This window comes from Sinocyclocheilus grahami, unplaced genomic scaffold, assembly GCF_001515645.1.
Source record: "Sinocyclocheilus grahami isolate Dianchi unplaced genomic scaffold, SAMN03320097.WGS_v1.1 scaffold173.1, whole genome shotgun sequence".
In the NCBI taxonomy this organism is placed as follows: domain Eukaryota; kingdom Metazoa; phylum Chordata; class Actinopteri; order Cypriniformes; family Cyprinidae; genus Sinocyclocheilus; species Sinocyclocheilus grahami.
The window spans coordinates 106,892-126,940 of NW_015505352.1; the positions used below are offsets into that span (position 1 = coordinate 106,892).

General features: G+C 37.8%; 1 protein-coding gene across 1 annotated transcript; it reads left to right on the forward strand.

The window, feature by feature from the left end:
* Positions 1-4,178: 4,178 nt before the first annotated feature.
* On the forward strand, positions 4,179-19,097 carry casd1 (CAS1 domain containing 1). Its single transcript, XM_016283272.1, has 18 exons — positions 4,179-4,733; positions 10,708-10,804; positions 10,898-11,018; positions 12,710-12,748; positions 12,861-12,923; positions 13,018-13,062; positions 13,147-13,270; positions 13,350-13,552; positions 13,638-14,051; positions 14,128-14,217; positions 14,310-14,429; positions 15,456-15,612; positions 15,743-15,822; positions 15,905-16,006; positions 16,111-16,251; positions 16,322-16,399; positions 16,664-16,756; positions 17,450-19,097. The coding sequence occupies exons 1-18, from the start codon at positions 4,439-4,441 to the stop codon at positions 17,699-17,701; spliced, it is 2,514 nt and encodes an 837-aa protein (XP_016138758.1). The 5' UTR covers positions 4,179-4,438; the 3' UTR covers positions 17,702-19,097.
* Positions 19,098-20,049: the final 952 nt, after the last annotated feature.

The following is a 20,049-nucleotide window of genomic DNA, read 5'->3' on the forward strand; positions in this document are numbered from 1 at the left end:
CCCGCCGCAACCCCGCCTCGCCCGGCGCAAACCCACTGACTCGCCCGGCACAAACCCGACTCACCCGGCGCAAACTCACTGACTCGCCCGGCGCAAATTCACTGACTCGCCCGGCGCAAACTCACTGACTCGCCCGGCGCAAATTCACTGACTCGCCCGGCGCAAACTCACTGACTCGCCCGGCGCAAATTCACTGACTCGCCCGGCGCAAACTCACTGACTCGCCCGGCGCAAACCCACTGACTAGCCCGGCACAAACCCGACTCGCCCGGCGCAAACTCACTGACTCGCCCGGCGCAAACCCACTGACTCGCCCGGCACAAACCCGACTCGCCCGGCGCAAACTCACTGACTCGCCCGGCGCAAACCCGACTCGCCCGGCGCAAACTCACTGACTCGCCCGGCGCAAACCCGACTCGCCCGGCGCAAATTCACTGACTCGCCCGGCGCAAACCCGACTCGCCCGGCGCAAACCCGACTCGCCCGGCGCAAACTCACTGACTCGCCCCGCGCAGTTTCTCCAGAGCGGCTGCAGGAGCGTTGATGACGACACAGCCATTTCACGATTGGTGTTTGGGGTTTATTCTAACCTTTGCAATTCCAATAATGGCCACAAATCTGTGTTTTTAGAACAGTAACAACTTTTTTACTGTAGTCGCAATGTTATATTGAGTCACGTTTATCATAAAACACTGATGAAAGCATATATTCCCCCGCTTTATTAGTATTTAAATAGTATATATTTACGTTGAACTTTATTCTTGAACAGATGGCGATGTATTAAGCAGTATATAATCAGTATATATCTGTTGCTCATGAAAACGTTTCTGAAACGTCTGTGCATTTGACAAATATTGCATTTAATTCACTTCATCTGTGATAGAGTATGCAAACACCGCGGGAGCGTCACTAACGGGAGCAGAAAGTGTCCGGCTTGACAGCTCCGTTTTCAGCTCTGCCCCCGACTGCAAGCGGCTACTCTCGTTGATCGCCGTCTGTAGCCGTGCTTCAAGTTGAACGCACCTAATATAACCATCGTTTTCACCTACTCATGTGACCCAAAATCCCAACATGTCCAGGAAATCATTACAGTGTAAATTTAATTAGATAGGCCTATTACGTGTAATTTTGTAGTAAAACGTAAAATGTTACATTTTATTGATACAGATATGATTTTATTTTGTAAAATGTTTGCAGGGTTGTCTGTAACAGAACATGGGGAATACTGAACAGACATTTATAGTTTTAAAATGCAAAGTATTGAAAATAAAAAAGCTCTATAAAAATGTATTTGCATTTTTACAACACTATAAGCATGTCCCATTGAGTAATCAAAAGTTCTACATACACTTGGGCCAAATACAGGAATACATCATATAAGTAGACTAGTGGTTAAGTGCAAAGTCTGCAAGTGCAGGTATTGGTACAGGCCCGATGTATGAATTGCCGCGTCTGGCCAGAAGATGGCGTCTGCAACACTTCTGTTCTGGTGTTCAATGGCTTTCAAATAAAAAGCTGCATCTTGCTAGTCCAGTCCTTCTGATGCTTCAAGGCTAGAGTGCTGTTCAGCATTACAGGGTTCCTACACATTTTCCATTTCAAAATTCCATACTTTTCCAGACTCAAATTTTCAAACCTCCGAGTAGATTTAATAGTTAATACAGCATAATTTTCATCTTTATATTTGTATACAGTCATCTGTAAATATTTTATTTTCTCAGTTTTTTGATTGATTTTCTCGAAGTGACAACATATAAAGCCCCTAAAATAAAATACAAATAAAATAAAAAATACAGACTTTTGCATGCACACAAGAAACTTTTTTGTGCCTTCAAGAAACCATTCACATGTGAAACCCAAAACGCCTATAAACTGCATTGTGCATAATGAAAAAGTGCACCTTGAATTAACTAATTTAATTGTGTTTGACAATCACTAAAGAATCACTAAACAGTATTATTGTCATTAAATACTTAATTTTCTCTCTCTCTCTCTCTCTATATATATATATATATATATACACAAAGAACTAAATAGGGGCAAAAGTCTGGAAATGCACATATTTTTACATACTCTAAGAAAATTCTTAGAAATGTGGGTGTTTCCTCTTAAAATTAAAGAAAAGATCCTAGTAAAGAAAAAAGTCATTCAGAAAGCATCTTAACCCTTAAAAGAGGTCTTAAGGTCAAAAATTGTTAGGAGTATGGACGAGGACTTTTAAGAGGCTTAAGAGTTTCTTTAGCAGTGGAGAAAATTGAAGAGGGAGAAGAAATGTGTTGCACACAATGCATGACAGTGGGTTAATAAAACGCTACACATTAGATTGTGCAGGGATAATGTTTGTGACCGGTCTAATTAGAGATGCTAACATCACCATAGCACCAGAAATGGAAGTAATCACCACATTAACTACATTAACATATTTGGCAACTGTAAAAATGCAGCAGTGATGATTTGGGTCTGTCACAACCTTCTATAAGCAAAGTGATTATACAAACAATTACTTTCAGAACCTAATTGTGTTGCTGTTCATTTCCTATAAAATATGTATGACAGCATGATAAATAAAAAATAAAGAATATACATATATAATGTGTGTGTGTGTGTGTGAGAGAGAGAGAGAGAGAGAGAGAGAGAGAGAGAGAGAGAGAGAGAGAGAGTGTACAGTAAAACAGGAAAAACTGCGCCTGTAATTTCAACGTGAAGGCTTATAATAGACCATACTCTTAAAAGTGCTCTTTTATTTCCTTCTTGGACAACCAACCAATCACAGTCTTCAAAAGACTGTGTCATAGCTAGCAATAGGGTCAGCCCTACCATTCGGAAAGGCTCATCCCTATGCCCTAATCCCTTCAAAGGGTTAACCCTTCGAAGTTCTCAGGGGACCAAACAACTGTTCCTTGAAGTGCCCTTCTGCGTCATCATCACGTGCCCACACGGAGGCGCCGTCATCATGCAAAGAATCTGCGCAAAGGATCATGGGAACCCGAAGTGTCCATCAGTTGTATACTTCGAAATCCTTCATTCCGAAGGGCCCTTTGAAGTGGCCAGTTTTGAGCACTTCGGTTTGGAACGACCCTTCAATATGGCGGCCATGATTGTTTTCACTCCGAAGTGCCCTTCGGATAGCGATGTATCCCGTTTGGAACACACCATCTGTCTTTTCCCTCGCTCTCAGATTGGTCCTGAATCACTTTTAAGCTAAGACTCCAAGTTAGACATTTTTAAGCTAAATTAGGAGCTCTCTGAGAGTATTCTTAGAATCTTTAAGAATATGGGCCCAGGACATTACTCAAATCAAATTGCATACTTTTCCAAACTGCATAGGAAACCTGGCATTAAACACTAAAATGAGAAGTTCTAGTAGGTACATGTGTCTGTTAAGAACACGAAACACGAAATGTTTCCCATTCGTCAGCTTAGCTTTAAGAAGGGTGCTTGCGAACACCCCTTTTGTGGCCGCTACACCCTTGTGTGCAATTCTGTCGAGCCTGTTCTGAGGCAAGCTTTGCAACGGACTTCTTCCTGACAGTCATGAATATGAATGGAATATGTGGACTCAGTGGAAGACTGTGAGGGTTTAGGGTGCCATTTGGTACAGGGCCGAAGACTGCCTTTCAAGGATCCTTCAAAATGAAGTGCTTTGATGGCAGCCGAGAATTACAGCCTAACTAGGTTGCATCCTTCCATTTCAGAAGCACCCTCTATAACGGAGTAATGTATGGAATAGTGAACGAAGGTAGAGGGAGCCCAGACTTTAGGATATGGGCGGGGCAATGGGTGGTGGTACAGGGGCATTGAAATCAGCTCAAATCTGATTGGCTGCCTTAGTGACTTTGCACTGGATCATTATTGGTGGCTGGGAGCCATATAAATTCATTCTTAATTCTTGAAGGTTTCTTTGGTCTTGTCTTTAAGAACTATGGTTCTAACACTTTTTGACTGTTCAATATCAATGTTATTAAATAGCAATGGGAATCATATAAGATTTGCAAGTGATAAACTACGCCTTAGTATCATATAAAAGAATGTCAGTTCAGGAGGTGGTTAACCTAAAGAATAAAGAATTGCCCTCCCAATGTTTCTTTTGTTTGACGAGTAATTTCTCACACCCTCAGAAACACAATGTTTAGTCCCAACCAGAACAACTTGATGTGCAAGATACCAAGTGACATTGTTGAGGAAGGCATGTCTAATTCAACAAAGCATTTAAACGGCTGTGTGTCTTGGTCAAACAAATTATACTGGTTGGGGCGGTTCAGGAAATAGAGAGAATAAATTCAGTTTAACAAGGTTTGCTTTCCTCCGGTTTGACAAGTGGGCAGGACACTGGAAAAAAAGAACGAAACTTTGTGAAAACGAAAAAGTCGGTGGGATTTCTTTAAAGCGTTGGAAGGCAGAAGAAAGCAATCAGGGGAAAGTAAAACCCGATGTAGATATGATAGTTGAGGCAACCGCAACAGAAGGAGCGCAATCGGACTCCAACAAACCTGCTCTGCTCGCAACAACAGAAGCTGAGGAGACGCACGCGCCGCTCGGCTCTGACTCCGTCAGCTTCGCTGCAGCTCGTCTGTCTGCCTGTTGTCATGGAGGAGCCAAGATGGCGGTCCTGGCCTATAGCCTAGGCAAACGGGAAATAAATCAGTATTTCAGCATCAAAAATGCAAAACTGCTGTCTGTCGCCGCCGTCGTCCTTCTCACTGTGTTTCACACGGCTTCTCGACATTATGGAGGTGAGAGTTTGTGTGGCGGTGTGTGAGAAAGAGCTGCGAGTTTGTGTTAGCGTCAATGCTAATACTGTCACTCAAATGTTTTCTGGGAGCGTGTGCGCGTGTCTGTCACTGCTAGATAACAGCAGCAGCTTTGCTCGTGAAAACACTAATAAACTGTGACCGCGCTTTTATTTTTAAACGGACGTCTGTTTGGCGTAATTTTATCACGAAGCACAGCATTTTACCTGTCAAAGGTTTTAGCTAATCAATAACAGATCAAAGCTAAAAACCAGTGTTGTCGCCCAGCTGGACTGTCATCAGGGTTGCATTTCCAGTTAGACTTCATTCTTTGACGCATAGCGCCCAGTAGGCCGTAACTTAAAAAGAGGTGACAGGTAGGGGCATTATAGGCCTGTCTGATGGCCAAAAATAGATATAAAGGCTAAACCGATATAAAGTTGGTTTGACATTTGTCAGAGATTCAGACTCGGAAATCTTCAATAGTTCTTTAACGATTTAGCACAATGACAAGAGACATACTGTGTTCTAATTGGTTTCAAATGTAGAAGAGATCACACAATGTGTTTTGTTTGTTTTAATCTGCCTTAAGGTATTGTAGACCTTAGAATGTAATAGTGCAGGAGAGGGACCGTCTGCAAAGTGCAAAAACATTAGGTCACTAGAAGGAGTGAATGAAAACGAGTAGTGAATTCGGACACTGCACCAGTGCACCGGAAAGAATGCCGCGTTTGCATAGTTTGTGCTTGCTGTTTATTATTCATTTGAAACTAGCAACTCCAGTAGTAAGATTAAAGGATTTATCTTGAACTCTGTCACGGAAATTATGCATAAACCCTAATCAAACAATTTAATAATCAATTTACAATGAATTTATACCTGTGTTGTTCATTATGCTGTACGCCATGGATGAGTGCTTTGTAAAAATGAACGGATTGATTATTCAGCTGCGGACGCCATCTTCTGGCGAGATGCGGGAATTCATTCGGCGCGTGACTCTCACGGTGCATTATGGGCATTCTCCAGCCGTTGAGCGTGCACCAGTTGTACACTCGTTTTTGCAGTGCATTGTGGGATTGAATGAGTGCACTCGAGAACGTCCACTATGGTGTCGGACACCACTAAAAATGGCTGTTCCCTCAAATAGTGCCCTATTTCGGACATAGCCATGGATACTCATATCTCAGTGTGCAATGATCTGATTGATTCGAAATTACAGGAGGTATGTAGTAACAAACACATCAATTGGTTAAGACATCAAGTATGATAATACATTATTTTGTCTTTTTATAATCTAAGCTCAAATATGGAAGTGTGCTTAATGGGTACCTGATCTTAATAGGTACGTTTACCCTAATTGATGTATTGGTTAATCAGTTTAATAAACAATTCAATTGGCTATTCAGTTTCAATTGCATGTCCTCTCTCATATTTCTGTGACTAAAACCCAACATTAAAATATTCTTCTAGAAACCAGTAACAAGACAGCTTTTGAGGTTGTGATGGAAAACTGCATACATTTAAATTAATTTATGAACAGATTTGAATTTCATGCAATAGCATGTGTCCTGAATTACATATGAGAGTAAAACCTGAATTTAAATGTTCATTTAGGAATCAGAAACAAGACACACCCTTTGAAGTTGAAATAGACGACTGTAGGCTATTGATTTTAAATGAATTTATTAACAGATTTGAATTCAATTCAATAGCATGCATCCTGATTTACAAATGAGAGTAAAACCTGCATAGAAATGCTCTTTTAGGCCCAACAAGACTTTGGAAAACTGTATGCATTTTAAATTAATTTATTAAAAGTTTGAATGTCAAACTCAGTCAAAACAACTGCAGTATCTTCTAGAAAATGTTTGTCTAGAAATCTCAAAGAAGAGACAGCCTTTGGATTTGAGAAAGAAAGCTGCATGCATTTTAAATGAATTTATCAACAAATTTGAATTTAATTCAATAGCATGTATTCTGATTTACATATGACAGTAAAACTTGCATAACTTCTAGGATCCAGTAACAAGACAAACCTTTTGAAGTTGAAATAGAAGACTGTATTGATTTTAAATTAATTTATTAAAGGTTTAAATGTCAAACATACGGTGGCCGAGAGGTGCAGAACAACTCACAATTCTGAAAACAAAATAACAAATTACAAACGCAAATGCAAGTCTACAAAACAAAATAACAATTCAGAAAGCACAACAACAATTCAGAAAACATTATAACAAGTCAGAAAACACAACGACAATTCAGACAAACCGGAAAAAGTAGGTATAGTTTGAGACAGCGCCATTGGTTTGGGATTACTCACCGCTGACTGGACGAGACATCTGTCAATCAAAAAATACGGAGTGTCTATTTAGACTTAGATTTAGACCCGGGTTCGATCCCACCTTTTGCCGGACTTTTTTTTTCTCACTTTTCAAATCTCGTATCACATCATAAAGGCATTTATTTTCAATAAAAATTAAGGAAATAATCAAAAAGTTGAAAATAAAGTATCAGGTAGGGTTAGGGTGGGTGTAGGGAGGGCTTTATTGTACCAATAAGGTGGCATCCATGTAATAATTTAAATTATAATTTACACTCAATACGTTATTATTGCATACTGTTTTATAATGTACTACAATACTGAAGTGCAGATAATTGCCACTATTTGCAACAAGTAGTATACTTGATAGTAGAAATCCTGCTATTTTAACATAGTGTAAATAGGTATTTGCACTTAGTGTAAATAGAATATTGCAAAAAAATACTGCTATTTTCACGTAGTGTGAATAGAATCCATTGCTAATACGAGATTTGAAAAGGGAGGGGAAAAAAGTTCGGCAAAAGGCGGGATCGAACCTGGGTCGATCACGTCAAAAAGCCAAGGGCAAGTGCTTATCCATTTGCGCCACTGGAGCTGATGTTTAAAGGCCACTTTTAACTAAATGTAAATAGACACCCCGTATTTTTTATTCCATAGTAAGGGCAATTCATACAATACATTTAAACTGAGCTACTTTAATACCATCTCCGAACTTTCTACCACGACTCTGCTGTTCTTCGGCTGGTTCTTCCCTGTATACGTTGATTGACAGATGTCTCGTCCAGTCAGCGGTGAGTAATCCCAAAACAATGGCGCTGTCTCAAACTATACCTACCTTTTCCGGTTTGTCTGAATTGTCGTTGTGTTTTCTGACTTGTTAATTTGTTTTCGGATTTGTCGTTGTGCTTTCTGACTTGTTATAATGTTTTCCGAATTGTTGTTGTGCTTTCTGAATTGTTATTTTGTTTTTTAGACTTGCATTTGCGTTTGTAATTTGTTATTTTGTTTTCAGAATTGTGATCTGCTTTGCACTTTTCGGCCACCGTACAAACACAGTCAAAACCACGGCAGTATCTTCCTCTAGGGGGCAGGAATACTGGAGAGTCTTTGGAAGGTTTCGCAAGCTATTCTTGAATGTCAATAGCGTGACTTCTGCATCTCTTTTGACAATGAAAACTACTGCAAAACGTTCTTTAAGAAATCTGTAACAAGACACAGCCTTTGAAGCCGAGGTAGAAGATTGTATTTATTTTAAACTAAATTATGTATTGGTTTAATTTTCTATAGTATGTGTTCTATTATAGTTCTGTGGCTAAAACCACCATCAAAATGTTTGTCTAATCTGTAACAAGACACACCCATTGAAGTTGTGTAATAAAACTGTGTGTTATAAATTAATTTATAAAAAAGTAGATTTTCAAATTCAAGTGAAAACAACTGCAAAACAACTCTTTGCCAGCTTTGTCTTAATTGTTGAATTTCAGTAGCATGTTTTCTGTTATAGTTCTGTGACTAAAACAAATATAAAAATGTTCTTATAAAAACAGTAACAAGACACACACCATGACAACACAACATTTCAAATCGTCAAATCGCCAGCCCGTGAGATCGCCGATACACGATATTATCGTGCTTTCGTGGGGGCAAGAGAGAGACTCTCTGTACTTATCATAGGCTATTTCATAACTATGTGGTGTTTTAAACTGCGTGGGCGAGCGAGAGAGAGAGCCTATGAAAGCACCAATAATCGAAATAATATACTTTCAAACTTACTGATAAAAATATTTAAAACAGCTATTTCATATATATTCAGATACAACAGTCATACATCGTTATTAGGACCGCAAGGCCTGTGACAAGTTTGCCGCATCAGAGCACGAAAGTTATCGGTCTAAAAGGTCTGCAGTCAACGGTGAAAATCAAAAGTAGATTTATTTTAAAGACCAACAGTTTAACACTAAATATTGGACATAAACGAGCATGTTAAATATAAAAGTATTTAAAACGGGTAAGTTCATATATCTGGAGTAAAGTTAAATTGAACGGATACATCAGTCATACAGCGCTCAGGACCCTGCGCCCCATGACGAGCCCGACGCGCCGCCACAGAAACAAGAATGAAATGCATTCTAACATAACTGTGGCATTAAACTCAGTTAGTGAGGGCTCGGTTAAAATATTGCACATATATAGGCCGTTCAGATTACTTGTAAAAATGCAATTAAATACCTTAGATCAGCAGATGATGTACGTCTGTGTTTGTGGTTGGAGACTCCTTCACCGGCTACAGGCTCTAATACTCATTTGCGCTAGTGTGAAATGCGGTGCTGAAGTGAAATAGCGGGGCAATTTGATAATAATAGCCGAATTATAATATGCCGCCTAATAATAATAATAATTTAATACATTTATAGGAGATTAAGGAGAATGAGCCTAATATCGTCTTGACTATCGACAAAGACATCTGCTATCGTCGATATCTCTGACTATCATCGATACACGATACTATCGGCACAACCCTAATATATTTATTAATAGTAATAATATAATAATAATAACCACTATCACATATCTTGTTTACAATATTTCTTATTTAAATTCAAGTGAGCATTATAAGTGTTTGTCTTTATATCTTTCAAAGACCTTGGTGCACAAATTGCTCTTGTTTTGTTAATTGTAAAAAACTTCAGGTGGGAAAACATTAATCGTTTTATCCTCTACATGTACTTTGTAGACGGTCCCTATCTGGCCTAAGTGCTAGCGCGCTGCTGCTAGAGACTTTTATGCGTTGCAACATATCGAGGATGATTAAAACAAATAAACTGTGATGTGTGTTCAGTTCTACGTTCTAATGCTTTTCAGATAAGCCATTTTTTTATACAGTTATACTCATCCACTAAGAAAAGGGGTTAACTAGATTTTGTAATCCAGCCAAACGCATATAGTATATTTAAGGTTTATTACAGGTAACATTCATCTAGTCCTGCTTGTGTTGCCTGAAATTGAAGCATAATATTGTTATTGGTCATATCTTAATGTTTAGGCATGTTCAGGTGATATTATTGTCCTTAATACTATCAGAATTGCGCAATGAATATATCATCTCCTTTTATAATCAGTGATGAGCCCATCTAAAAAAAATTTTTTTATTGTTTACACCATGTACTTACTATGTTGAAAATTATTTGAAATGTGTAGCAAACATTCTATTCTCCTTACCATGCTGGCATAGAAGCTGTATGAGAGGCACATGGAGGATCAAAATATTGAAACTGAAAAGCCTTTATACACTATTTTTGAATATTTATTTATGTTGTACACTTTTCAGATGGACATATTTGGCCGTTGTGGTTTTGCTGTTTTCACATGATCCTTCTACTGCTGATTTGATGCTCATATAATCAGAGATGAAAACAGTTGTGCTGTTTAATATTATGGAAACTGTGATGAATTTTTTGGTGAATAAAAAGGAATGTTTATTTGGGAAAGAAAGGTTATTTAACTATCTAAAAGTCTTTACTGCTTTACTGCACCCTTGCTGAATAACATAATAACAATTAATTTCTTTTACAAAAATAAAATCTTACTAACCCCTAACTTAATTATATTATTCTTGAATTTGGTTTATTCACTATAATTATGCATTGTTTTTTTCAGGAAGTGACACATGTGACTGGCTTTTATCCAGTGGACGTTTTTTAGGGGACAATGTATGGCAACCCTATGGCTGCATGCTACACAAGTACAAAAGCACGTAAGTCATAACTTGTGATTGTTAATGTACCTCAGTGATGCATGTGGTATAGAAATGTGGGCTGGAATTTACAGTCCTTTTATTGTCTTTCAGTGAAGCAAAGTTTTGCCTCCGAGAGAAGAGAATAGCATTTGTAGGAGACTCTAGAATACGTCAGCTCTTCTATTCTTTCATCAAAATGATGAACCCTGAGGTGAAAGAAGTTGGGAACAAGGTTTGTTGTTGCTATTCATTTCAGTAAGCCTTCTTTTGGTTAACTGATATAATCTATTTCAGACCAGAGGGAGTATTTACTTCAAAGTCGTATTTTGTTCAATGTAGGATGACCCTCAAGCAATTGCAACTTTAATAAATGTGCCATTCAAAGGATGCAGTTAAATTAAAAAGGAATGGGTGTAATTGTTCCTGGTTACCAGAATGTTACTGCTGGTATTTCAAAATGTGCCCCTGAACAAAAGCAGTTGTTTATAGACACTAACCTGGGCACAGGAATTTTTGTGTGTGGCAGACCTTTATAATTTTTTATGACTTTTATAAAACATGATTCATTCATTATGTGAGTGAAAGTGTATATGTAAATGATTTAAGGCCACTATGAAATAAAAACAAGAGTTCTTATTTTTTATGGAATAACCATTGTTTTAATTTTTTAAAAATTCATTTCTACAATCTGATCAATTCCAGATGAACAAAGTCAAGTCCCATGCTAGATGTTTTCCCTCTTTCAATAGCTGTTTCACTTGTATGTTCATCAAATAGTGAAGGAAAGGTAGTCACTATTTCTGCTTTATCGTGCCAACTTTAATTCTTCAATGCTCAAGTGGGTCCACACTAATTTTCATAGACCGAAATTGCATGTCACCCTCCACAGATATGATTTCAACATAGCAATTTAAAATGCTCTTTACTATCACCATGTCTCTCAAGCACACACACAGTCACAAACATCATATGTTACCATGGAGCACAAAACCAGTCTTAAGTCGCTGGGGTATATTTGTAGCAATAGCCAAAAATACATTGTATGGTTGAAAATTATAAATTTCTCTTTTATGTCAAAAATCATTAGGATATTAAGTAAAGATCATGTTCCATGAAGATATTTTGAAAATTTCCTACCGTAAATATATCAAAACTTAATTATTGATTAGTAATATGCATCGCTAAGAACTTCATTTGGACAACTTTAAAGGCAATTTTCTCAATATCTCGATTTATTTATGCACCCTCAAATTCCAAATTTTCAAATAGTTGCCTGTCCTAATAAACCATACATCAATGGAAATCTTATGTATTCGGCTTTCAGATGATGTATAAATCTCAATTTCAGAAAATGGACCCTTTTGACTTTTTTGAGGTCCAGCTGTGATTTCTCTACACTGTGCTGTTGAATGTTATTTTACAAAAATACTATTCATTTTCTCTGTAAAATGTTTTAAAGTTGGCATGAAATAGAAATTGCAGTTGTCTTTTCTTCCCTGTTGTGGCACATATCCGGATGAAATGGCTTCTCTGGGAAAGTAATGTAGGGTGGGACTTGACTTTGATCATTGTTGCATGCTATTGCTGCAATCGCATGTGAGTGAGAGTTTGCTGAAAGGGAGACTTTATTGTCCTGTCCTCGTGCCAGTGAACTCGTCATCTGAGAAGAGATGAGGTGTCATTGCAAGTGGGATTAAAGATTATGAGGCACTTGAATTTAAAAATAAATACAAATAAATAAATAATGCACATGGATATATCATTTATAATAAACACTGCAATATTCCAGAATTGTCCATTTTCATTTTATGATGACTTTAAGTCAAAATTAATAAGAACAATACATTTTTATAAAGATATAATTTATTGTGTGTAAAGTTAATTATATATATTTTTTCTTGTTCTTCTCAATTGTTCCACCAGCATGAAAACATCCCTTTTGTAGATGGTGATTCCACTGTCGTAAGTATTTTTAATGAGTTGTGTCCTGTACAGCAGTTTCCTTTTATTAGAGCTTTGATCCTTCACAGTTATTAATTGTTATATAACAACTCAGAATATGTTTACCTTTTAGGACTTCCTGTGGTATGCTGAAGTGAACAATTCCTTGAAGGAGCAGTTGATGTTATGGACAGAGGTAAAGACAATCAAATTGCACTGGATAGAAAGCAGGCAAGTTATTAAATCATAGGCTTAAGAGTCTGGTCTCATCTCTCATCTCATAATTTTAGGGATCTGCTTCCAAACCACATGTCATCATCATCGGTGCTGCTACGGTGAGTTCCTCTTTGCAGTCATAATGCATTCAGGTGCTGTTTTTGAAAATCCTTCTAATGACAGATGCTTGTGGTTTCCAACAGTGGTCCATTAAGTTGCACAACGGCAAGACTGAGGCACTCTTTCAGTACAAAGCGAACCTCACGGCTATATCAGACACACTGGAAAAACTAGCGGAGCACAGTGAAGTCTATTGGGTTCTGCAAGGTTAGTTTTGAAATTCAGATCCTCTGGAATGATGGCTTCACATTTTTGTCTCATGTTTTTGCCTTGTCTGTTTATATAGATCCTGTTTATGAAGACGTGCTAAGTGACAGTCGAAAGATGATCACAAATGAGCAGATAAATCTGTACAACGAGGCAGCTGTTAGCACTCTGAATACCAGCAAAAAGAAGGTCAAGTTCTTAGAGGCCTCTCGACAAGCTGCTATGGAGACCATTTCCCAGTCGGTGGATGGCTTGCACCTTCCTGAGAGCACAAGAGATGTTGTAAGCCTCTGGTTGAGACTAGTTTTGCAATTAATAACTATTTTATTCTTTTTACTTTTTTGACTAATATTTACCCACTTCTCAGGGTGCCATGGTTCTGATGAACTCCATGTGCAACAAGATCCTGAAGCCGGTTGACGGCTCTTGCTGTCAGAGCGCTCCTCCACTAAGCGTCCTTCAGAAGTTAGCGGCTGGTCTCTTTCTGCTGTCCATCATCATCTTCCTCATCCTGGGCTATAGTAGACATCATAAGAGCAGACACGTTCCTGATGTGGAGAGCGGAGAGGAGAAGAAACCCCCCGTTGTTGTGGGTCAACTGAACCCAAAGGGACCTTTACTGGCCATTTGCAAAATGAGCCTTATCATGTTGTACTTCTACCTGTGTGACAGGGCAGACATTTTTATGAAGGAACAGAAATTCTATACACATTCTACCTTTTTCATCCCTCTCATCTACATCATCGTTCTGGGCATCTTCTACAGTGAGAACAGCAAAGAGGTAGTGCAGGCTCTTGGGAAATGCTGTTTAAATGTTCATATTGATATTCTTCTACAATTTTTATTTCTCTTTCCAGACGAAACTCCTGAACAGAGAGCAAACGGATGAATGGAAGGGCTGGATGCAGCTGGTTATCCTTATTTACCACTTTTCTGGAGCTAGCACTGTATGGTTATTAATAGCTTGGATTTAATAGCATTGGATTACTTTGCTGTACTCTGGTATTACAAGTGACTGCACTCTCCTTTGTTTTCTCAGTTTATACCTGTGTACATGCATGTCCGTGTCCTGGTAGCTGCGTATCTCTTCCAAACAGGATATGGACACTTCTCGTTCTTCTGGCTGAAGGGAGACTTTGGACTTTACAGAGTGTGTCAGGTACACTAGTGTTGCCAGACTCTGCTTATCTTGTGTCCCCGTATTCATGTAGCAGTGACTGACATATAGTCTTCTTCTAAAGCAATTAGGTAAAGTCCTCTGTAAAAAAAAATTTTTTTTTGACCAATGTAAACGTGTTTCTATTTCATTTGACGTTTCAAAATAATTTTATACTTAGTTTAATAATTTCAAAAGAAATTACTACTTTTATTCAGCACATGTGCATAAATAAAATAACTAAATGCTGTTAAATAAATAGCATAAATGAATGCTGGTTTTTAACTTTGTTCATCAAAGAACCTTGGAAAAAATGATCATGGTTTCCACAAAAATATTAGGCAACACAGCTGTTTTCAGCATTAATGATAAAAAGAAATGTTTCTTGGGTAGCAAATCATGTTAAAATTATTTCTGAAGGATCACAGGAATAAATTACATTTTAAAATACATTAATATAGAAAACAGTTGTTTTAAATAAGTAAATAACACATTTGATATTATTTCACAATATTACTGCTTATTTGATTTATTTAATAAATAATGCAGCTTTGCTTAACTTCTTACAAAATATTAAAAACATTCTATAGTCCCCAATCTTCTGAACAGTTGAGTATATTAATATTATATTTTATTAAAGCCAAAATCACAATATGACATGATTTATTGATATTATACAGTATTATGAATAATATTAATTATGATTAAATATTAAGTTTGTTTTAACATTTTTACATTATTCAAAAATACTATACTATAAAAAAATACTATATTATGTAACTATAATAATACGGTAACTTATAAGACTTGTGTTTTTATTAACTGTGAACTGTCATTTATTGTTTTTAATTTTCACCTTCCATATGGATTATTGCTAGGTCATAGTTCAATGTGGAAAATTGTTGTTACAAAGTAGATTAGAATGTAAATATTAATAATGGCAACATTTAGAGGGAAATGCTTTATAAAAAATAATGCATAACTGCACAGCATGATATAAATAATGCATCCTCTCTGTCTGTCTTTTAGGTTGTCTTCAGGCTTAACTTCCTTGTGGTGGTGCTGTGTCTGGTTATGGACAGGCCTTATCAGTTTTATTACTTTGTGCCTCTTGTCACCTTTTGGTTTGCAGTTATTTATGCTACAATGGCATTGTGGCCACAGATTCTTCAGAAGCAAGCCAATGGTAATTGAAGTTATACAACAGTATTTGCTGTTATTCATTTAATAGACCTCAAACAATCCCTAAAATAATTTTTAAACATATAAAATAAATCAAGCCTTGAAACATAGTTATCCCTTTTAATTATGTACAGGTAGTGCATTCTGGAATCTGGCACTATTGTTGAAACTTCTGGGTTTGCTTCTTTTCATCTGCTTCTTTGCATACTCACAGGTAAATTTCTCTCTTACAATAGGACTGTTAAGACTCGTTTTGATATAAATATGTGCATTTAAATCTTTCGCATTTGTTGCAGGAACTATTTGAGGCTGTTTTTTCTTTGTGGCCCGTTTCAAAGCTCTTTGAGCTGCAAGGTAGCATCCATGAGTGGTGGTTCAGGTGGAAACTAGATCGATTTGTATGTAAAACATCCTTTCTTTTGAATTAATAAGAACTGTAAAACATTTGTCAGTTTCACATCTTGAAGTAGGCTTAACAGATTTCTGCTCTTTTGAATGCTAGGCCGTGATCAATGGGATGCTCTTTGCCTTCATATACCTGCTGCTGCAGAAATGTCAGCTGCTGTCTGAAGGCAAAGGAGAGCCTCTCTTCTCCAACAAGATTTCCAACTGTCTGCTCTTCGTCTCTGTGGTGTCTTTTATGGTAAGCCTTTTTCCATTTCTCTCTGAAAATAGTCATCTGACTTCTTTATAATTGATTCTTTTGTTCCCAGACATACTCCATTTGGGCCAGTGGGTGCAAAAACAAGTCTGAGTGTAATGAGATGCATCCATACATTTCAGTCGTCCAGGCAAGTACCAATTCTTCCATGTGCTCTTTATAATAATGTTCTCTTGCACACTTGTGACTATGGATGATTTAACCAAAAAAAAAAAAAATTGGACTATTCATAACCACACTTACCTTTATCACAGTTGATTCAGATGGCTTTTGTGGGAACAGAAAGAACATTTGTAACCTAAAATAATGGATCCCTTTCAAAGGGCTTTTTGTTTCGTTCTGTTGTGCCTATGAGGCTGCTGACTTTTCATCACTGTGCTTTTTCTGCCCACAGATTCTGGCTTTCATTTTGATCCGGAATATTCCTGGTTATGCTCGCTCTTTGTACAGCTCATTCTTTGCATGGTTTGGAAAGATCTCCTTAGAGGTGAGACAGTACAAGCTTTACTGCAAACAAACACATTTTTTTGATATTTTTAGTGTACTGTCAATTAGGATTGACATTTACAACTCATCCCTCTTTGATTAAGATTAGGGGTATGATTCTCGCTTCAGTGTGAGAGGTCCTGGGTTCATATCCCGGACGAGCCCCCAATTTCACGTTATGCCCCATCTAGGGTAAAGGGATCGCATGAAAGAGAGTAAGAGGTGGTAGAGTTCTTTTTGAAAAGCGAATGAGCAATGTTTTAATGAGCATAATAGTTTTACAATACAATTGAGGGAATTTAGCTTGCCCTAGATCATAAAATAAAATTAAATATACAATTACTTCCTTACCTCCCATCCAAAAACAATCAATCAAAGGTTCCAATAAAAAATGTTGTCGGTCTCCCTACCTCCCCAAAATATTATGTACAATTATTTACAATGTAGCACCAACTGGTCCGAGCAGGGGCAATCCACAATCAGTCAATAAATGTGCGGTAGTTAACTAGTAGTTCAGGCTTCTTCCTGGACAGAGACACACAAACACCACCCAAAACTAAATAAAACAGAAATAGAACAAAAGGGACTCAACACTACAATAATATACCTAGTCCACTGCAAATACATGTTTAAAAATAAAAACTATTCCTCCGTTTTGAAACCATGCTAACATGCTTCCTGTTTTCTCCACCAGCTCTTCATATGCCAGTATCATATTTGGCTGGCAGCGGACACCAAGGGCATCCTGGTCCTCATTCCTGGAAACCCCACTTTAAACATTATCGTCAGCACATTCATCTTTGTCTGTGTAGCTCATGAGATTTCCCAGATCACCAATGACTTGGCCCAGATGGCCATTCCTAAAGAGAGCAGGCCTCTACTGAAGAGACTGCTGGGAGCAGGAGTCTTTCTAGTGCTGGTACTGATACTGTCCCAAAATGAATAATCCAGGGCAATCAGAGACAGTAGCACACCTCGTCCGCTGAGGATCCTAATGGAGCTGTCTGTATAAAATAAAGGAACTTGACCAGCCTAGAACATTTTTTCCTAGGAGTTGATCCAGGGAATTCTTACGGCATGGGTCTGTATACAAAACTCAAGATTGAACTGAAGCCAAGGACCTTGGAGCAGAAGCAATTCAGATGATCAAACAAGGATTCTTAAAGCTGGATGTTTGCAGTAGACAAATACATACTGTGTGCAGATAACAAGTACACCTGTGCTCTGTCCTCTCTCATAGCTCTGAGATGTGTTTTATATTTAATAATTTATGTTTATATTTTACACAGGGGTATGTGTTTGCATGTCCTCATTGTCTCCCAGTTCTCAGTTTTTGTACACAACGCCCATGAATGTAAAATGTGAAGGAGTAATACATTCCTGCCTCTCACCTTGTAAATCTGACAGAACTAAATCGGCTTGTGCACCAAATGTTTCCATAAAAACCATAATTTACATTCATATCACACCAGCAGCTTTATCCTTTAGGTGAACAACCTCTTGTGAAAATGAAACCATTTGATTATCGAAAGAAAAACATCAATTTATGTGCCGTCATAAAGAACTCAAACAATTGCCGTGAATTTGTTTGCACTACTAATGGAATCCATAAGTATGCGCTGCTTCCATCAGAATGTTTTCCAGAAGTCGATTGCTTGTTCAGTTAATTTTGGGTGGATGCTGGAGGAACAGCTTTTGATGTAAAAGGTAAACTTGAACTATCAAGACAAAAGAAGACATGCGCTTTGATCATAACACGATGCCCTCTTTACCCTCTTTCGATTGCACTGAGTGGGGCGTCCTCCCTGCAGACCTGGAGTCGTTTGAGCCAGTTATCGTTCGTTTTTACCACATGGGTTTACTCAGTTCATAAGAATACAGCTTAATGTTAGAGCCAGCTTTGTCTATGATCAGTGACCTCATTATTTATTGTTTAATGTATGTCTTCATATCCTCTCAAACTGCTTGAAATGCAGCAACTGAAGCCTGATGTTCATGTTCAACTTGATGTATTTTTTTTGTAATATATTACATGTAAAAAGAGTTAAATTTAATGATCAGTTTACTGATAATGCTGTTAATAGATCCTTCTTTATGTGCCATTGAGAGACAAAGGCATATTGTTTCAATAGTGGCACTCCATTATAGTTACTGACATTTTGGCTGAAAAGTTGCATTTACTATGAAACTATCACATTTTTAAATCTATTTTTCATAGTAGTTCAATATATGTGAATTTAAAAGCAACTGCAAGGTATATTCATACTTTTTCCCCCCATCAGTGAAAATGCTTTTTTTCTAAGCAAAGCTAAAGTTTTACAGTATGCCATCAACTGTTTTTTTATTTTTTATTTAAAGGGGTCATATGATGCTATTTTAAAGATCATTATTTGGTGTAACAGAATATGTTGACATGTTTTAATGTGCAAAAAACACATTATTTTTCATATACTGTACATTATTGTAGGTCCTCGATGCCCCGCCTCTCTCAAACACATAGTTTTCAACAAAGCCCCCTCCTTTGACAAGCGCAGTCTGCTCTGATTGGCCAGCTGACCCAGTGCATTGTGATTGGCCGAACACCACAAGCATGCGCCGGAAATGTAACGCCCCTTTCCATAATCGTGAGCTTCAGCTTTCAAAGTAAATATCAAGACAGTTAATAATGTCATTAGTTTTACCATCAGTTCAAGCCCGAAAGGGCAACAGAGTCATGTGACAGCCACAGTGATGATGCAGTACACAAGCCGTGGTTAAGACAGCTGACGTGCTATGATTTCTGACAGGCAGTTCACTCTCCTGTGATGTGACCCTGTTCCCCTCACACACACACACACATGACGCGTTACTCTGCGCTGCGCAAAACTCCGCATTTGAACAGTCAATAGCAAATACTTAAACTAATGACAAAACATACTTACAGTCGCTGATTCAGAAGCGCCGGATTGTCATAGCAAAGTCAGAATTGGCCCTTTTTTTCAAAATTTGAAATAGCCTTTGTGCACAGCCAGCCTTGTACTCTTCTAGGTTAAAAAACTGTCATCCATAAAATGCGTTGCACAAATTCGAACATCTGGGTTGTGCTGTTCTGTTGTAAATACATCTTAACCAATGATTCCTAATTGCATCTACTTCCGGAAGGCCAAATAAAGTGCTTTTGCTTTCGCACTGAAACACAGCGTCTCCCTGACATGGCTGCATCAACACTACTGCTGTTCCTGAAACCACGCCTTCTTTCTTTGCATGCACATTTGCGTGGCATTATGCAAATATTTCCACATAGTGATGTAGATA